Here is a 19110-nt window from a genome sequence, read left to right as displayed (position 1 = left end):
TCTGATAGCTTTTACCATGAACAACTGTAGAATTTAGTCCAATACTTCTTCTCCAACTAGTGACAGGATCATATGGCTTTTTCCTTTCCTCTGTTAAAATGATGACTTTTAGGGGTGGATCTTCCAATGCTTAACAAACACTGCCATCCCTATAACAAAACCACTTTCTACATCCTGCCAGATCTGACTTTTAATAGTTTGTTTTGTTAAACAAATTTCTATCTATGTTCATACTTTTTTCTTCTATTATCTTTATCCAGTTTTAGGATTAGCACAATGTTGATTTCCTAAAATGAGGGGAGAAGTGTTCCTTCTTTTTTCTGCTTTAAATGTTTGATATAATTTATCAGTTAAAATGTTTATGAGCCTGCTGTTGTCATACAGGTAGGTTTTCAAGCTAGGAATATACTTTCTTTAATAGGTGCTATTCAAATTTTATATTTCCTCCAGAGTTAGTTTCATTAATTTGTCTTCCAAGTTACTTCTTAGAAGTTGTCAAATTTATTTCAAAAAAGATTTTTGTAATATGCTTTCTTTTTTTATTATTGATTTCTTTTATTGGTACATTGTAGGTATACAACACAATTACATTTCTCATTGGGAATTGTACCTTTACATAATGCATCTTGGTTCTTATTTTTTCCCCATTCCTAGCCCTGCCTTCACGCCCTCCACCCTTCCCTATTTACAAAGACTTTATTTCCATTTTTTCCATTTCTCATCATTCTTCCTTTCCCTTCTTTCCTTTCCCCTGCCCCTCCAACTACCCCTACCCTTTTGGACCTTTTCTTCCTATTCTACATTATCGATTATTCATTCTATTCATTGGTACATTTTAGGTATACAGTGTAATGACATTCATCATTGGAAATTTGCACCTTTACATAGTCTCTCTTGGTTCTTGTTTTTCACCCTTTCCCAGCCCTCCCTTCAACCCCTCCATTCCTCCCTATTTACAAAGATTTGGCTCCTATTTTTCCACTTTCTCATATTAATCCCATTCCCTTCTATCCTTTCCTCTAGCCCTCCCACTTCCTTCCCCTTTGTCCCTTTTTCTTCCTATTTCACATGTAATATGCCTTCTATATCCTTTTAAATTATATAAAATCTGTGGTAATGTCTCCTAGATCTTAATATTGTAATTTAAAAAATGTATAACTGATATTGTGTAACAGGAACAAAAGGTCTAAAAGAGCAGGGGAATTGGGAGGGGTAGGGGAAGGGAAAAAATGGAAAGGAAAAAATATGCGATGAGGAAAAAAATGGAAACAAGGTCTTTGCAAATAGGGCAGGGTGCAGGGGGTGAAGGGAGGGCAAGGGAAGGGGAAAAAAGATAAGAACCAAGAGACTCATGTAATGGTACAAGATCCCAATGATGAGTGTAACTGTATTTTATACCTAAAATATACCAATAAAGTTAATGGGGGAAAAAAAAGAAAAAAGTGAACGCCTTGTTCTAGGCAGGAAGTACAAGTCACTTTGCATTGGACAAAGAAACCTTTCTGTGAATGGTTACCAACCTCAGCAAAGGCAGCTGACAATCTGGGTTTTTATGGCAAAAAGATAAATAATGTTACTGAATGGCTCTGTACTTGCATTTTAGAAGTGGGACATGATGGGATGAGGTTGCCAGAAACTTTGGGGAGCGGATTCCCTTAGACATGTAGATACTAGAGCTGAAGGGACCACCTACACTCTAGTGCACCTGAGCTAAGTGGGTGAGAAACATGGCAGACAGACATTAAGGTGGCTCTCACTGACCCCCACCTCTGAGTCTACATGTCTCTGTGTAATCTCCTGCTCTCTCTTGAGTGTGGACAAGACTTTCTTCTAGCCAATAGAATATGACAAAGGTCATATTACATAATGACCGAGAATGTGTTACTAATAGAAGATTTCACTTTGCTGACCCAATGAAGCAAGCAGGTACTTTAAGGAAATCCACATGGTAAAGAACCGTAAGTGGCTTCTAGGAATGCAGGAAGTATCTAGTTGCTAAGAGCAGCTTCTACAAGCTGAGGCAGGCTCCAGCTGACAGGCAGAAAGAACTGGGTTCTCAGTCCTGAAATCTCAAAGAGATGAATTCTGTCATGAATTTGAGTGAACTTTAAAATAGTAATAGTAAATCTTCTCCAGACAAACCTCTTGATAAGAATTCAGCCTGATTAGTTATAGCTTTGTGAGACCTCAATCAGAAGACTCAGCTAAACTGTGTCTGGACTTCTGATCCATAGAAATTGTTAAAAAAATTTGTAGGAATTTGTTCCATAGTAATAGCACAAACATAAAACCCAGGTAAGAAAAATAATCTATGGTTAGTTCAGTATAACTCAATACATACTTATTTCATGTCCTCTGGTACTACTATGGATTGAATGGTACCCTTTGTGAAGACATGTTGAAATCCTATAACTAGGTATGTGTTCATGTGAATTTTTTTTGAAAGTATGATCCTTGCAGATGAAATCAAGTTAAAATAAGGTTATATTAGATTAGTATATGCCCTAAACCAAGGACTGTTTTCTTCAGCCTACTTAGGCCTTAAAGCAATGAAACAGATGAGAGGACAGAGACACACAGAGGGAAGACACCTATATAAGGGCAGAGTCAGAAATTGGAGTGAGGAAGCTGTAAGGCAAGTAAGGCCAAGGATTCTGGTGACCACCGGAAACTACCACAGAGATATTAGACAGAGTCTGTCTCAGAGCTACCAGAGAGAATCATCTCGCTTTCTTTGTTTTTTGTTTTTTGTTTTGGTACCAGGGATCAAACTCAGGACCTTGCGCTTTCGAGGCAGGCAATGAGCTAAACCCTCGTCCCCACATCTTGCTTTCTGATCTCTGGTCTTCAGAACTACCTGACAGTAAATTTCTGTAATAAGTGACGCCATTTATGGCAATTTGTTAGGATAGTCTTAAAAATTAGATACCCAAGTTCTCAAGACTCCTACATTTCATTTCCACCAAGATAATAGGAAATAGGGATATAGATCTCTTGCAAATGGGAAGGGGACCAACAGATGAAGGGAAGGAGAACAGGGAGTAGGGAAGCAAATGAAAGGAGATGTGTTGTGTACATGCACCAACTCCTCCTGAGGATTGTATACATTGTGTACTACGAACATGCAGTGACAAAAAATAAAAATTGAAAAAAATAGAATTACTCCAAGATGTTAAAAAAAGATTCCTAAATCTATGTTATTTAAAGTGAGAAGGAACTACCACAGAGTCAGAGTTGTGCAGAAACAAGTAAGAGGAGTGGAACAATAAAGAAATAAACTCTTTGTGAACACATCAGATCAACCACAATAAGCAGGTAGTAAGTAGGGTTTACTGTTAATTGTTAAGTGGAACACTTATTTTTGTCATGCAACTAGGACCCAGGCACCTCACAATCTTATTTTTCTCAGAATATCTCTCACTACTGCACAAGAACAAAATTTAATAACCTCAAAATACCCTCTTCCATACATTACCAAAGGAGATAAAACTGAATTATAAAACATAGCCAATTAATCCAAAGTAAAGAGAAAATAGAGAAAGAAGGGGAAAATGACAGATGCATCAAATAGGTAACAAAGGTCAAGATAAAAAATTTAATCCTGACTGTATCAATAATCACATTAAATGTAAATGACCTGGATACTTTAATCAAAATGCAGAGATTGTAATAAAAGGGAAAAAACTAGACACAACAATATGATATCTACAAAAAGTATGTTGACTATGACATAAATGGATTAAAAGCAAAAAGACAAAAACTTAACCATGCGAACATCAAAAAAAGACTTAACCATGCTAATCAAAATAAACCCAAATGCCTATATTAATACCTAAATAGATTTTTGAGAAAATATTATTAGGGATAAAGATTACAATGACAAAAAGATTAATTCATCAAAGAAACATAACAATCCTAAATGTACCTAATGTGCTTAACAGAATTTCAAAATATATAAAAGAAAATGATATGACCAGAAGAAAAAATAGGAAACTTTTTGCAGTTAGATATATATTTATTATCTTAATTATAGTGATGGTTTCATGCATATTTACACCTCTTAAAGCTTATTAAACTATGTGTCTTTGGAATGTAACATATATAAGATGTTCAATTATGCATCCAGAAAGCTGTTATAAAAGGAGAGCTGAAATCTGAAAGAATAAGATGAGCAAACTATTTAGTAAAAAACTAATGTCTATTTTTGCTTCATCAGAAAAATTGCTTTCCTTATTTATTTTTGGACCAAAACAAATTTATTTCTTCAGGAAATAAAAAAAATATGCAAATCTAAATTTTGATTATTTTCATTTTAAAGAATAAAAAAATTAACCTTAAAAATAATGTTCACCTCATCAGTAATACTATTATCCTTGGGCATTATATTCTATAAACAAGTATCAGTGAATAAGTATCAGTGAGTAAGTGTCCATGAATTGTATGAAATTAGTGCAATTTATTAAAGAAAATATAAAACCAAGTAAAGTTCATTTTTAAACAGAAATAATACTTCCCCCAAAATGTCCAACATAAAATATTATGAGAAGATAAAAGTTTTATACTCTTTCAATTTTTAGCATTGAAAACATACGCACTGATGTCATATAAAAAAAGATGGAAAACCTGGTGTAGTGATTTAATAAATACATTTTCAATGAGAGTTTCCCACTTTAAGCTTAAAAATGTAATGTATTTTATTGTGTATAATTTTTCTTGTCTTATTAGAGTAAGTCTGCATTTAATACATTTAACAATTCCAACTTAAATTACCAGAGTACAAAAAAGTGCTGCAGAATTGAGAAAATGCTCAGAGAAGTGTTTTGAATGAAAGGCCTTAGCAGCTTCTGTAAGAAATAATCAAGAACTCAGGGTATAAAACTGAAGACAAAATGTTTTCACTGAGAAAGAAACTGATGAATTCTTTCAGGTGAGGAAAACTTAGGATGCTAAAAATGTTTCAAAGACTTGAAGCACATAAATGCTTCCTTTTTGATGACTCAGATATAGAAGAATATTTTTAGAGAATTTGAGAGGATTGTTTTAAATATTAATGATCATCCAATAGGGCCCCAGAACTTGGAGCTTCAAATAGAGTTCCTCTTTAGTATAGCACACATAAAATACAATTTCAACTTGAACAGATATGAGGGCACAGGTATCAGATTAACAGCCACGACCACAAGTTGTCCTCTTTTGGCTTCATTTCTATTAAGAGTGGGAAGAAAATAAATACAAATGCACAATTGGATTAACTGAACCAAATCATCAAGGGAAACTATTAATTTACTTATTTATTATGAATCTTAATATATTTACAAAAAGCTCGAGGAAACCCAGATTTATCCATGAAAAATTAAAGCTTTGAATTTAAGAAAAAAACAGGGAAGCTAAAACTGTTTAAACAGCTTGACTGCTATATAAAATGCTAATAGTCCTAGTCTATAAAGCCAGAGGCTTTGTCAAGTTTTATTTCATGGCATATAATTCCTATTTCATGGTAAAGATCTTTATCTTATGGTATTACTGCTAAAGGCTAACTTCTTCATGTTAAGATTTTACAACTATAAATATAAATTAAATCCATGGCCTCAAAACATTCTGATAAACAAAGCATCTCAGCTTGTTTAACCCAGTTTTCATAGTTGGTAAGGTTAAACAACATTCTATGAATTAGCTGTTCTTAGGCTTTTCCCCTAAAAAAAAAACAACAACAAAAAAAACACCTTATCCATTGAAACGGTATTTGCTATTGCCATTTCATCATCCATCTTCCTCCTTAAACAATAACATAAGATGTGAAGGAAGTCCTGAGTGAGAGCTTTCTGCTGGATGACATGAAACAAAAAAACTAAGTGATCCCCATCCTACCCATGACTTGTTTCTGCAAAATAGGACATAAACTATGTCCCAAACAAAATTGGAGTGGTAAGAATGGGAAGCTTTCATTGTGCATTTGAGTAATCTTCTAATTTCAAAGTACAATAATCTTAAATTGTAATGCAGTTATCCCAAATTACATAATCTGTATGCTAACTGGCCTGAGAAGACATAGGAAAATAGAAATGCACATGTACATTAACACATTTATTTTCTAGCAACAAGAAGAGGAGCTAATGTATATATACATATATATATTAAATAGCTATTATGAAAACTGAACCATATCCTACTTACCCTGGGTCAGATATTGATATAAGCACTTCACATTATAATTTAATGCTGATTACAACTCTTATTATGAGTGCAATTGTCATCCCCTCTTTATACTTCAGAAACTGAGGACTGGGTCACGCATCTAGAAATGGATAAATGCAGAATTCAACCCAAAATTCCCACATGCTTTAATAACAATCTACACTGAATATCAGTAATAAAAATGTATGTTAAATATAGGGTTGGAATGGCTTAAGAGACACGTCAGGTGATTTGTGAGTTTTACTAACGTGTCTGGCTTCCATAGTCACCAGGGGTTTAAGCCTATGTTGATCCATTTTATCTGGCAATACAAGCTAAATTTAAAGTGCATCATTACCATTCCTTCCAAATGAAGCAGGAAGAATGGTGTCCCATTGCAATGGTTCATCATTTACTTCTCACACAGATCCATATATCTTTCTTTGTCCTATTACAGTGACCAGTCAGGTGCAAATGATAAAAATGAGAAAAAGGAAGTGGGGACTACAACTGTGGAGTTACAGGAGGATAGAATTTGGGTTGTACTTATCAAGAAGTGGGTGAAGAGAGAAGAAATTGAATCTCGCTTCTGTGACAAATACAACTTCTCCAAGACACATGGAGCCTGAGGCTCAGACTATCTTTGTAATTCCTTTCATAAAAGAGTTCAAAATACAAATGTCTAGGGAAAAGAGCCCTAGAAGGGACTTGTACCAATGGAGAACTGTTATACTGAGCTCTGTGCTTGCCAGTGAGTAGTGAACCCACTGTACAATACAATGGAAGAAGACAAGAGGACTCCCTGCACATTCATAGAACCCTTATCACTGTGTACTGTTATAATTGTTCTGCTGTATTGCTGTATCCCATATAGAAAGAAGAATTCTTCAGGAGAACCCTAAGAGGCAACAACAGCCACCCAGGACTATCAATTACATTGAGAGGATCTAAAGATGAAAAAGTTACCCTTCTAATTCCTGCAACCAATATGTTTAAATTCAAAGAAAAAATGAATTAGTCAAAAAATATATAAAAGAAAAAAGATGACCCACTCTTTGGAACAATTTCTTTATACTAAGCTTTCCTTGCTTGTAAAAGGGACCAGAGAGAACCCCACAAAAACAAGAAGATCATTAGAGCTACAGGGACAGTTCAGTGTAAGGGTGGATGGAAAAAGAAGCCTACTCTCCCATCTTCTGACCTGTCTTGATATATCAGAGCGAGGGAGAGGTTTGGATGTAGATATCACAGATCTGGTCAAAGAATGGGTTTGGCCATGCCTCCTGATTCTTCAGTAAGGCAGTGGATAGGTCGGAAAAGCTAAAATCTGACCTTATAGAGAACAGACATCACTTAGTTATATTTCACAATTGTACAGGAAAGAAAAATGAGCTGAATGACAATACTCTTATTTCCTTATTTGCAGTTTCGCTTTCTGAGATTTTTATTACCTGTGGCCAGCTATAAACTGATAATATAAATGAGAGGTTTCATAAATAAATGCTTTATAAGTTTTAAATTGTGTGCCATTTTTAGTAGTGAAATCCCCCACTACCTCACTCTAACCTGGCCAGAATGCAAATCATCCAGTGTATCCATGCTGTATACACTACCCACCCATTTAACCACATAGTAGTCCTCTAGGTTATTAGGTAAATTATCATGGTATCCAGGTACATATGTTCACATCACCCTTATTTCAGTTAATATTGACTCCAAAGAGCAAGAGTAATGATCCTGTCAATTTGAATATACCAGAGAGAAACTACAAAATCCTCCCCTAAAGTGAAAATGTGAGAGTACTGTTATAATTATTCTATGGTATTGCTAGCTATTGTTGTTAATGTCTTATTGTGATTTATATATAAATTAAATGTTATTACAATATGTATATAGGAAAAAACTAATATATATGGGGTTTGTTACTATTCACGATTTCAGGTATCCATTGGGGGTCTTGGAACATATCTTCCATGGATAAGGGGAGACCACTGTTTCAGAATTTGTGCAGAATGTCAAGATTCATGCATCCCCAATGTGTGTGGCTGCCTATTGAAGGTTTAAGCTTTCATGTCCCCATTAAAGACCAGGATTGGTTTCTAACCACTGATGTGGTCCTGAGTTTGTTCCTGGTAGCATTTGTCTAACCTTCACAGCAGCAAGAATTCAGGAAGATCTTATTGTTCACTGTGACACTTTTATGAAGTTAAAATGATGACTGGATTCGTGACTGTATTCACAGTGGTCTTCCTAAGTAGACTCAATTCTAATACTACCTATCTCTTTAGGATAAGAGAGAAATCATAGCTGAGTAAAGAGATACTGGGCTGTGATTATGAAGATGGTGAGTTTGGAAAACTATCCTGGAGTTTATGTTGATAGCTATATTGTGTAAAAGGGATGTAGCTTGAAGAATATAGTGTATGTTTTGAAATTTTGTGTGGTTCTGGTTGGTAGTCAATGACCTAGACCATTCATTCAAGGCCTGGAGTAGGTTGGAGGGACATTTGAATAGTCCATGGTCTCAGGAAATATAACAAACATGCCAAACAGAGATCTGGCAATATCTCTAATCAAGAAAAGATTGAATGTGGTCCCTCTGGAAGGCTGGAAAAGAGTGTCCAGGGCTTAGTGAATGTGGGCACTTTGGACCCATGCTTTCTGTGATGAGAAGGAAAATGGTACAAGTTAGTCAGCATCAATAGTCCAGATGGAAAGCTGAGAAAATCAGGATCCATCTAGGTGAAACCACCTTAAGTTTTCAGGGGAAGTGAACTGGAGGATTTCCAAAACATGGGAAGTTTGAAAGAAGGAAGCAATAAAGGTAGAAGGGTAGCTGGTTCCTGGGGAAAGAAAAGGGGAAAACTGAGTTAATCCAAAGGACAGAGAGGAGTGAGGACAGCAAAGGACAGGCAGAATGAGAAGCATGTCCATCAAAAGGGAATTATAGAGGAAAAAGGGAAGACAGAAGCAAAACCTTCAAGTTAAGAACTATGAACAGAGCAAAAGGATTATTTTCCTTCATAATCCACTAGGATAGCTAGTACAAAATCAAAATAAAAAACAGAAAATAAGAAATACTGATAATGATGCATAAAATTGCAACTCTTATGTTGCTGAGGGAAGTGAAAAACAACTTGGCAGTTACTCAAAAAGTTGAAAATATAATTACCATATGATCCAGCAAATTCCTCTCCTAGGTATGGAGCCAGAAGAATTAAAAGCAGAGACTCAGCAGTTAAATGTGTGCGCATGTTCCTAGCAGCATTATTCACCATTATTCTACCAAAAAGTGGAAATGACTGAAGTGTGATGGATGGGTAAAATTGTGTGTGTGTGTGTGTGTGTGTGTGTGTGTGTATTTTAATGTAGATGAACCTTAGGGGAAAATATCATGCTAAATGAAATAAGCCAGTTACAAAAGGACAAATATTACACAAATCTGCTGATGGGAGGTACCTAGAGTAATCAAATTAATAGAAACATGAAATAGGATGGTCGTTTCCAGGGGCTGGTAGAGAAGAGTATGAGGAGTTAGTATTTGCTGGGTACAGGGCTTCTGATTGGATGATAACATTATTCTGGAAATAGACATGATGATATATATATATAGCTTTAAACAGGATCTTTAACAACAACAAAAAAGGAGTACAGAAGAGACACTGCCAGACTCTAAGTAAATTCCACAAATCAAAGTGGACTGGGTTTAACATCAGGGCCACAGAGGCAAGGTCACAAAGTGGCAGATACCAGCTTTTCTGGTACCTCAACGATCACCTTCAGGCAGATTCTAGACTCAGAAGGCATTTTTAATGTCACTGCTCCCATTTCCTAATGGCTCTAAATGGTGAGCTCTTATTAGAAAGGAAACAAGGTAGAGTTCCTCCCTCTTTCTTTTATAAAAGCAGGGAATAGTACAGGAGGCAGAAAAGCCAGACTATAAAAATTCACAGAAAATAGCATATGTCAAAGGAAAAACCTAGTCTGTCTGGACCAGATCAAAGTGAGACAGCAACTAATGGTTAACACAAGAACGAAAGTTTATTTGTAGCTGTATTTTACTATTCAAAATGGGGGCTAGTCTGTAAATTAAAGGGTCAAAAATGAATGGAGTAAGATGGCCCCAATTTACCAACTGTTATTAAGGGCATACTTTTTAAAAACAACTATTTCAGAAACCAGAAAGATATGGCCTTTGAGTTTAGAAAGGGGGGTCATGTCAGGACTTCAGGGAAAGTAGGAAGAAGCAAGAAGTGTAAGGGCAGTAGCCATTCCTCCAACACTGACAAATGGAATTGCCTCATAGAGAAAGGAAAGGTTTGGTGGCCAGCTAGCAATCATCCTTATTGAATAAAGCAAACTTTGGTCACGGTTTCCTGTAGGCTATGAGAAATAGTGATTGACTTAATGATAATCATTTTAAGGAGGCAGAAGAAAAATAATTATTACTGACAGTCCCACTCATAAATGTTTCCAGACTTGTCACAGTTGAAAAGAGCTGACAGCACAGTTGATCTTCATTGTTATTTTATAAAAAATGAAAAAATTGAGGTTCAGTGGTACTGAGCTATTGAGACAAGACTTCACCATTTGTGGCTAAATCAAAACTACTCACCAGCATTATGTACACACCATGGCATTTCATCATCAGGACACAGAAAAAGCTGGTTCATCTACAGAACATCATAAAAAAAGGAGGCAGAGTAGGACATGATATGTTAGATGAGCCATGGTTTCCTCTTTCAAAGTAGATATAAGTGTGAAGTGCCATGTAAGCCTAATAAATACGTAATCCTGTTACTCACTAGTGTATCTATATCACTTGACTCATTGAATCATTCTATATAAAAATCAGGTATTACTATTATAAAATATTTAGTTGGACTTTTATAACAGAACAACTGATTTAAGAGTAAGATTTAAGAGTAAGATCAACCAGTATGAAATAAGAATTAGGTTTGACTATAAAGGTATCAGTTGATGGTGCTTAATCAAGAGCCTTGTTCCTTGTGAGAAATTGCAGTGAAATGACTATAAAGTTTCCTTACTGCCTATTTCTTTCTGGTTGATCAGCTGTTTCGGGCTTGAAATGAAGAAACCTGAGCTTAGATAAGGCTTTCTGGGAAAAACAGGTGGGAGAACAATGCTACCGCCTAGACCAGAGGCAGACAACTTTTCAGAATCATAATGCCAAGATTTTTGCCATTGGCCCCTGGGTCAGTGATACAAAGATAGGTACTGCAAACTGGATGAGTGCCTTTCTGTAGCATCCCCATCTTCTGCCTGAAATTTGTCTCCTAGTTTCACATTCTGATTTATCCATCGTCCCCTTTGGGATCTTTTTTTGTAGTGAAAATACTCTTGGGGAACATACATCCATTTGACCTTTGTCTCTCTAGGTATTGACATCATCCAGACTGCTGTTCCTACAGCTGAAGCTAACAGCAGTTGCCCAAGGTGGACTGCAGAGGTTTTTCCTCAGGAATCTTTAAAGGAAGTGAACATCTTTGGGCATAGGGCATCTGAAGAGAGGGAAGGACATACATCAATAGAGACTGGTATAAGGTGTATCAATGGACATCAGCAGAATGTGATGAAAGAGGACACCAGAAAGTAAGGGTAGCATAAAATAGGAGATAAGAGGCAAAACACATCACTTCATCTGCAATGAAAGTAAGACTCCAGGGATGGCAAACAATCTAAGTTTACTGTAAAGTGCCTTTGAGAGAGACCTAGAGTACATGGACCACAGTTTTCCAATGTGAAGACCTTAGGAGTAACCAAAGTTAGCCCCAGGCTGGAGATCTAGACTCATCATATACCATCCACCAGAGGTTAGGAGCATATGTTAACATATCTGACCCTTCAGATGCACTTAAAATATCATGCCCAGACATTTTGGGGTGAAAAGGACTCACAACAGATTGTGTGCTTTCCATTTATTGTGGCCTTTTATTTTGACAGTGAAACAAGAGAATAAGTTATTGAGAATATAGCTATTAAAAGAATACCATAGACAGTTGGAAACAGAACAGAAAAAATCCAAGTTACAGCCTGAAACATACTAACATTTCCTAATATCCCACAATGGATCCATATATTAGAAGCAATTTCTATTTTCAGTTTTATTTCCTCCTGGCATAACTAAACTCCATTATTTTATTACTTTGTGTATAATGCTGTGCCGCCTCATAATTTCCCAAGTTCATCCTTTTTCAAGCCTTAAAGGGAAGATCTTTCATTCCAGCATTCCATTATGCAACAAACAGGTTTATAATTCTATTTTCAAACTCTTCTTCTATATAATTGGGACTTTGAATGGAAATCTGTTTGCACTTGATGATATTTCAGGAGCCACAAACTACAAATAACATTAATGCTTTTCCAATAGGGCCTGGGGTTTGGGATCTCAAAGTCCCACTCTTCTTCAACAATTACAGGATTCAATTTTACTTCTCCATTTAGGTACATTGGACAGAATTTCAGAAACAATTTCCCTATATTTGGGAGCCGTAATCTCTTATCTTCCCTGATTCTACAGAAATTCTGCACAAAATTGTGGGTTTCTGGGATATGTGACAATAGAAATTTGCTTTCCTTTGTATTACTTCACAATCTAAAGACATCTGGAATCATAGCATATCCATCTGAATTTAGTCATTTAACACAATGGAGATATTTACTTCTCTCTCAGATCTTTGGTTTTGTTGGGTGACAAAAATACTGTCATAGGACTGTCCTAGAAGAAAACAGAAACTGACTTGAACTTGAATGAGCCTGTAATAATGTTTTATTGGAATGTTATTTTTCCACCTGAGGATAATTGGTTCAACTTCTCGGAAATGTAGTCATCCCTTTGTCACAAGCTGCCCCTGTAATCTTCTCTGTAAAAACCCAGTTCAATTTCTTTTAGCACTCCATATGGCAAAGTACAACATTAAATGTTGCTCTCTTTACAATGATTTCCCAGAGAAAAACTAGAATGGCGGCCGAAAAAATTTACTAGTCAAGTATTAATTAGAATCTGGCTTTTAGATCTGGTTCACACACACAAACACACACACACACAAACACACACACACACTCAGCTGTTTGACTGATTTATTTGATGTTAAACTAGGAATCTTAGACTGACATTTCGGTTAACATAATTCTTATTCATAGGTATTTGTGTGCATATTATAGGTTGTCCCCCAGAATCCTAAACTCTCCCCAGGAGATACCAGTAGCACTCTACTTTCAGTCCTTGATACAAAAAGAATGTCCCCAGGCATTTGCTCTGGCATGCAAAACCTTTTTTAAAATCCATAATCTTCAACCTTAGTTTCCACATCAGCAAAGTATCATTAATGAGAGTGGAGAGATGCTGTTGGTTTGTGCAGATGCATTTGAAAGAGTAATCTGCTATGAGAATACAGAGTATTATTTTAATGATACAACTATTTATTCATGTACTGCACTTAAGGTATCTTCATGGGCGACAGGGATTTGGTAGGTCTCTGCTGGCAGAGCATGATGAATGTCTAAAGGATCCCTAAAGGAAAAATGTATCCCATTTCCAACTGCAAAATCAAGAGTTAAGAATTTACAGGCACATCTGTGTTTTAAAACCTGAGTTTTGAATGTCAACTGGAGATTTGATCCAAATTACCATGGAGGTTTATTCTAGATTTGAAGGTCCTGTGAAAATGAGAAAATTAGGGTGGGATTAATCCTTCTAGGATACTAAATACCCTTTATCTAGAAGCTTATTAATATCATCACTAGAATAAAATTAGTTTGCCTTAAAAGTGACTAAGTTCTGTGCGGATTAAATTCTGTGTATGTACTGTAGATGTGGCCCTGGAAGCAAACTGCTCGGCATGAAGCTATAGATCATTTCTAGATATTCTCTTGCAAAGGCAATCTTCTACTCCTAGGAAAAGTGAAGGAGATTGGTAGGCATGGCTTTGGAGAAGAGAGGTGAGAGGAAGGATGGCTCAGATGTTCCATTCAAAGTCAAAGCCTATTATTTGCTGTAGTTAAATGGACAAATAAATGTGAAGTCAACTTCATGAACAGCAGAAGTAAATACCACAGTGTAGGCAGAAACCAAGTATTCATGTTCTGGGAGAAATTTAGAGAATTCTGACTAAAGTTCTTCATACATTTTGTTGGTCTCTAACTTCAAACACTCTTAGAAAATCTTAGAACATTGAAAGTTTTTCTGGAATGTTCTGTGATCATTCAATTTTTAAAATAAGATACACAAAATTATCTATGTGAAATAAAGAGACTCTTTGCACTTAATTTTGTTCTTTTATTATTTCTTCCACACAAAAAAGGAAGGTTATTGAAATTGTTAGATGCAATTGTTTCTTTGTGGAAGTCAATTTTGCATAATGCCAAGCAAACAAATGCTTACAATAGATTCAGAAACACAAACAAAATGAGTTAGGAGAAAAGGTGAGAAGAGTTTAAAATGAATATCATGTTGCTGCTATTAACAATTCAAGTACAACAGAAACAAGCTGTAGTATTGGAAAATTGAGGGCACAAAAGTGGAGATTGACTGGAAAAAGGTGACTTAGTTTTGAGGTCGACTTAACTCCCATAAATGGGATATTAACAAACCCAAACATTTGGAGCTATGACAAAAATATCTAAAAACTTGGAAAATATTTTTTTCTTCACTTTAATCCTGTGCTAGGCTTCTCAGGAAATATTTACATACCTGGTATGGTGACTAAGATAAATAAATGCATAATTACAATGTATATTTTAAAACAATTTTAGTTTCTTTTCATTGACAACATTGCAGAAAAAACAGAATATTACTTTAGTATACTGGAGTGTCTGGTCCTTTAAATTTTGGCAGATAAAGAAAATTTCCATGGAATAAGCGACATTTTGTTCTTGTGTTTAAACCTGTAATAAAATGTTGGAGACAGACTAATTACAAACATTTTATATATTTCGTGCATATGTGCTCCTCTCTAAACCAATTTAATTCCCATTAATGCTAATCTTGTTAATATCCACTCAGAGAGCAAAGGAATACTCATAATAAACTGCTGATTTATTTACTTGATTTAAATGGGGGATGGGCAGGAGCAGACAGGAGAAAAGGAAAAGTAACCATTTTACCCACAACTGCATTTTTAAAAATAGTTCCCAAATATTAATAAGCATTAAGTTATAAATGGTGTGAATAGGAAATTGGAAAAATAAAGTGACAAAGTGACAATCCTCCATCCATGAAAAAATAAGGGTGTTGCAAATGAGTTGTCAATTGGTAGTTTTTTAGTACTAGTTACCAGGTTAGACCTGAACTATTACAAAGAAAAGCAGATTTTCTTTCTTCAAAACAAGACAAAGAAAAATGAATCTCATACTGATAAGATCTAATTGAAGTGGGCTTTTTCTTTAAAAAATATGGAAGTCAAATCAACAAACAAGTCACACTCCTAGCACATCTTATCCTGTTCCTAGTGTGGCTGTCCATCTTGCCCTGGATCATGGATTCAGCAGTGTCTCTCAAACTCAATCAAACACCAATCAATCAAATCTCCATATCTCTGGGCACTTTAATCATCCAAGAGCTTTTGTCCAGATCTTAGTGGTTTCCATAAACACAATTATGTAATGAAACTGGATGCCACAAGGCTAGTTTGGAACTCAGAAGGCAATTAAAAGAAAAAAAAATCTTCTGTCCCAATTCAGATCATCCTGAAACTAGCTAGTGAAGATGAAATTGTTTTACTTCCCATTGTACCTTAGAAAAAGACATGAGATAGAAACAAGGGAAGGATGGGGTCTTGTCAGGATGCACCACCTAGCCTTACAATGAGTCATTTAATCTCCCTGAGTCTATTTTCCTTATCTGTAAAATGGGCATAACAGTCTCTACGTGTAGTATTATACTTTTACACCACATGTAGTATAAGAATCAAAAAATGTATTTGAACGAAGTATGAAAACTATGAAGAGGCGTGCACACATACAGCCTCATTAGTTGGGAAATGATTTATGAAAAAGTGGAATGGGGAAAAAGGAGAAAAAGATAAAGGACAGAATCGATTTTGTCAGGGTCTTTTTTTTTTTAAGAAATGTTTACCCTCAGGATTTTCTTAAAAATGTTAATGGCAACTGATGTTGATACTTTATGCCTGGGCATACAGAACATAAAATAAAACTGAAAATTGAAATTAATTAGATGAGAGAAGTTTTCCTTTTCTGTTTACCCAAGTGCTTGGCATCAGTTATACATCAAGATGAGGTGGAGGCGAGAACATTCATTGAAAAATACTGAAACGAGTATTTTCAGAACAAATATTAAATTGCCTTTTCTCTACCGATTGGTAAAAAAATATATTATATTTTGATATTTTTTCTTTTTAAATTATATTTTGTCATCCATCCCAGCCAAAGTCGTGCCCGGTCATCTGGTAGAACTTGAGGTTGAAGGGCCGGTAGAACTCGCGCAGTCTCTGCACCACCTCGCGGTCAATCTCGGGGTGGGTCCGGCCCTTGGTTTTGCCCAGGCAGTGGGGCTTGCTGCTGCCCTCGGCCTTCTTCAGGCAGGGGAAGCCCTTGGTCTTGTTGAAGTAGAAGTGCTTGTCGGTGATGATGCGCTTGAGGCCCAGGAAGTCCTGCACGCGGCCCAGCTCGCCCGCCGGGTCGCTGATGAGCCGCTCACCGCTCACGAACAGCATCTGGCCCACGGGGAAGTGGCGCAGCCAGTGCTCCAGGTGCTTGGCGTAGATGCCGATCTGGATGGCGCTCCACGACGTGTCGATCAGGCCCGTGCTCCTGTTTTTGAACGTCAAGCTCTCGAAGGTGGGGATGTCGGGCCGCTTGGAGAGCGTCTGCGTGTAGTCCGAGATGGCCCTGGTCACCGGGTCCCGCACCACCACTATCAGCTTGGTGTCTTTGGACATGGCTGAGATGCGGGCAGGCGCCTCCCGCGTGACGAAGTAGCTGGGGGTCTTCTCCATGGTGATCTGCCCCTCCAGGGTCCTCGGCATCAGGTCCCTGAGAAAGAAGAAAGGCACGTTAAAATCCGAAGAGTGAGTGGTTGCCCCTGATGTCTTTAGAGAACTCGCTTCCAGCTCCAAGGAGAGGCAGTGCACTGCGCCCTCTGGAGCCAGACTTCTGGTTGCAGTTCCAGCTTTCCTACTTCCTACAAGACGAATCGCCACTCTGCACTGTGGGTTCCTCCTTACAGAACAGTAACAGGGCCTTTTTCATAGGTGTGGCCGTGGTTAGTCGAAATACCATGCACAGAATAAATGCTATGTAAATTTATTATTATCATTATCAATAATCTATAATGCTATAAGAATATAACGGTCAAATACTTTCATTGACTCAGAATATTATAATAAATACGGTTATATTGGCATGAAATGGTAATAAATATCCAGAGCCTCTCCTGTTCACATCTTGTCCTAAAGAAAAGAATCCAATCAGACCCCCCAAATTCAAAGACCCAATTCAAAAATGGGCATCTGAAATGAACAGACATTTCTCAGACAAGGAAGTAAAAGCAGCAAAAAAAATATGAAAAAATGTTCAACATCACTTGTCATTTGAGAGATGCAGATGAAAACAACACTGAGATTCCACCTCACCCCAGAAAGAATGGCTGCTATCATGAAATCAACCAATAACAAATGCTGGCGGGGCTGTGGGGAAAGAGGAACCCTGCTCCACTGCTGGTGGGAGTGTAGACTGGTGCAACCACTATGGAAATCAGTATGGAGATACCTCAAAGAACTAGGCTTAGAGGTCCCATTTGACCCAGCTATTCCCCTGCTGAGTATCTTCCCCAAAGAATTAAAAGAGTCATACCACAGTGATATATATGCACCCATGTTCATAGCGGCACAGCTTGTAATTGCTAAAGATTGGAAGCAGCTCAAGTGCCCATCAACTGGAAACTGGATAAAGAAAATGTGTTTTTATAAAATGGAGTACTACTCAGCCATAAAGAACAAAAAACTAGAGTCATTTATAGCTAAATGGATGCATATCGAGGCCATACTCTTAAGTGAAATAAATAGGACACACATGTGTAAATACTGAATAGTTTCTCTAGTGTGAGAAACTGATAGTGTAGACAAGGGTTAAAATGATTAAAATGAATAACTGATAATTTGAAATAGGAAAAAAAGTCCAAAGACGAAGGAGTGAAGGGAGGGGAAGGGGAAAGGAAAAGAGGGAAAGGAAAAACTATGAGAAAAGAAAAGAAAATGGAAATGAAATCTATGTAAATAGGGAAGGGTGGAGGGGGGAAGGGTGCACAGGTAATGGGGAAAAATATAAGAACCAAGATATATTATGTACAGGTACAAACACCCAATGATAAATGTAAATGAATTGTATACCTAAAATGTACCAATAAAAGAACTAAAAAAAAAAGAATCCAATAACTTCTCTCAAAAATGGTTTCTTAAACATAAAGCAATTACATTTAGCATAAAATCATAAGTACAGTTGTCCTTCTTATCCACGATTTCACTTTCCCCAGTTTCAGTTGCTTGCTTTCAACTATGATCCAAAAATACTACATAGAAAATTTCAGAAAAGGTTTAAAAGTTTTAAGTCTTGTACCAGTTTGAGTAGTGTGATGAAATTTTGTGCCATCCTACTCTATCCTGCCTAGGATATGAATTATCCTTTGTCCAGTGTATTCACCCTGTATCTACAACTCATCTATTGATTTTTCATTTAGTAACTAATGTAGTTATTAGACCTGCTGTCACAGCATCACAGTGCTTATGTTCAAGTAGCTCCTATTTTATTTAAAATGGCCTCTAAATGCAAAAGCAGTGGGGCAAAGAAGACAACAAGGTATAAAATGTGGAAGGACCTATGAACTGTGCATAGGTGGCAAAGCTACAGGGCATATGAGAAACACACACACACACATAATGTATAGAATTCAGTATTATC

The 19110-nt window shown here is 36.6% G+C and overlaps 1 protein-coding gene across 1 annotated transcript in view; it reads right to left on the bottom strand.

Annotated features, from left to right (window-relative positions):
- Positions 1-14459: 14459 nt before the first annotated feature.
- LOC147829724 (heparan sulfate glucosamine 3-O-sulfotransferase 3A1) overlaps positions 14460-19110 on the bottom strand; it is a 102875-nt gene continuing 98224 nt past the window's right edge. Inside the window, exon 2 of the mRNA XM_087204395.1 lies at positions 14460-17187. Coding sequence (XP_087060521.1) covers positions 16566-17187 — 622 coding nt within the window. The 3' untranslated portion in view covers positions 14460-16565. The remainder of the gene's footprint in view (positions 17188-19110) is intronic.

The sequence above is a fragment of the Heterocephalus glaber genome, unplaced genomic scaffold, assembly GCF_053883595.1.
Source record: "Heterocephalus glaber isolate CG9 unplaced genomic scaffold, H.glaber_assembly_v1.0 deba00000474, whole genome shotgun sequence".
Classification (NCBI taxonomy): Eukaryota; Metazoa; Chordata; class Mammalia; order Rodentia; family Bathyergidae; genus Heterocephalus; species Heterocephalus glaber.
This window is presented reverse-complemented; position numbering and strand designations above follow the sequence as displayed.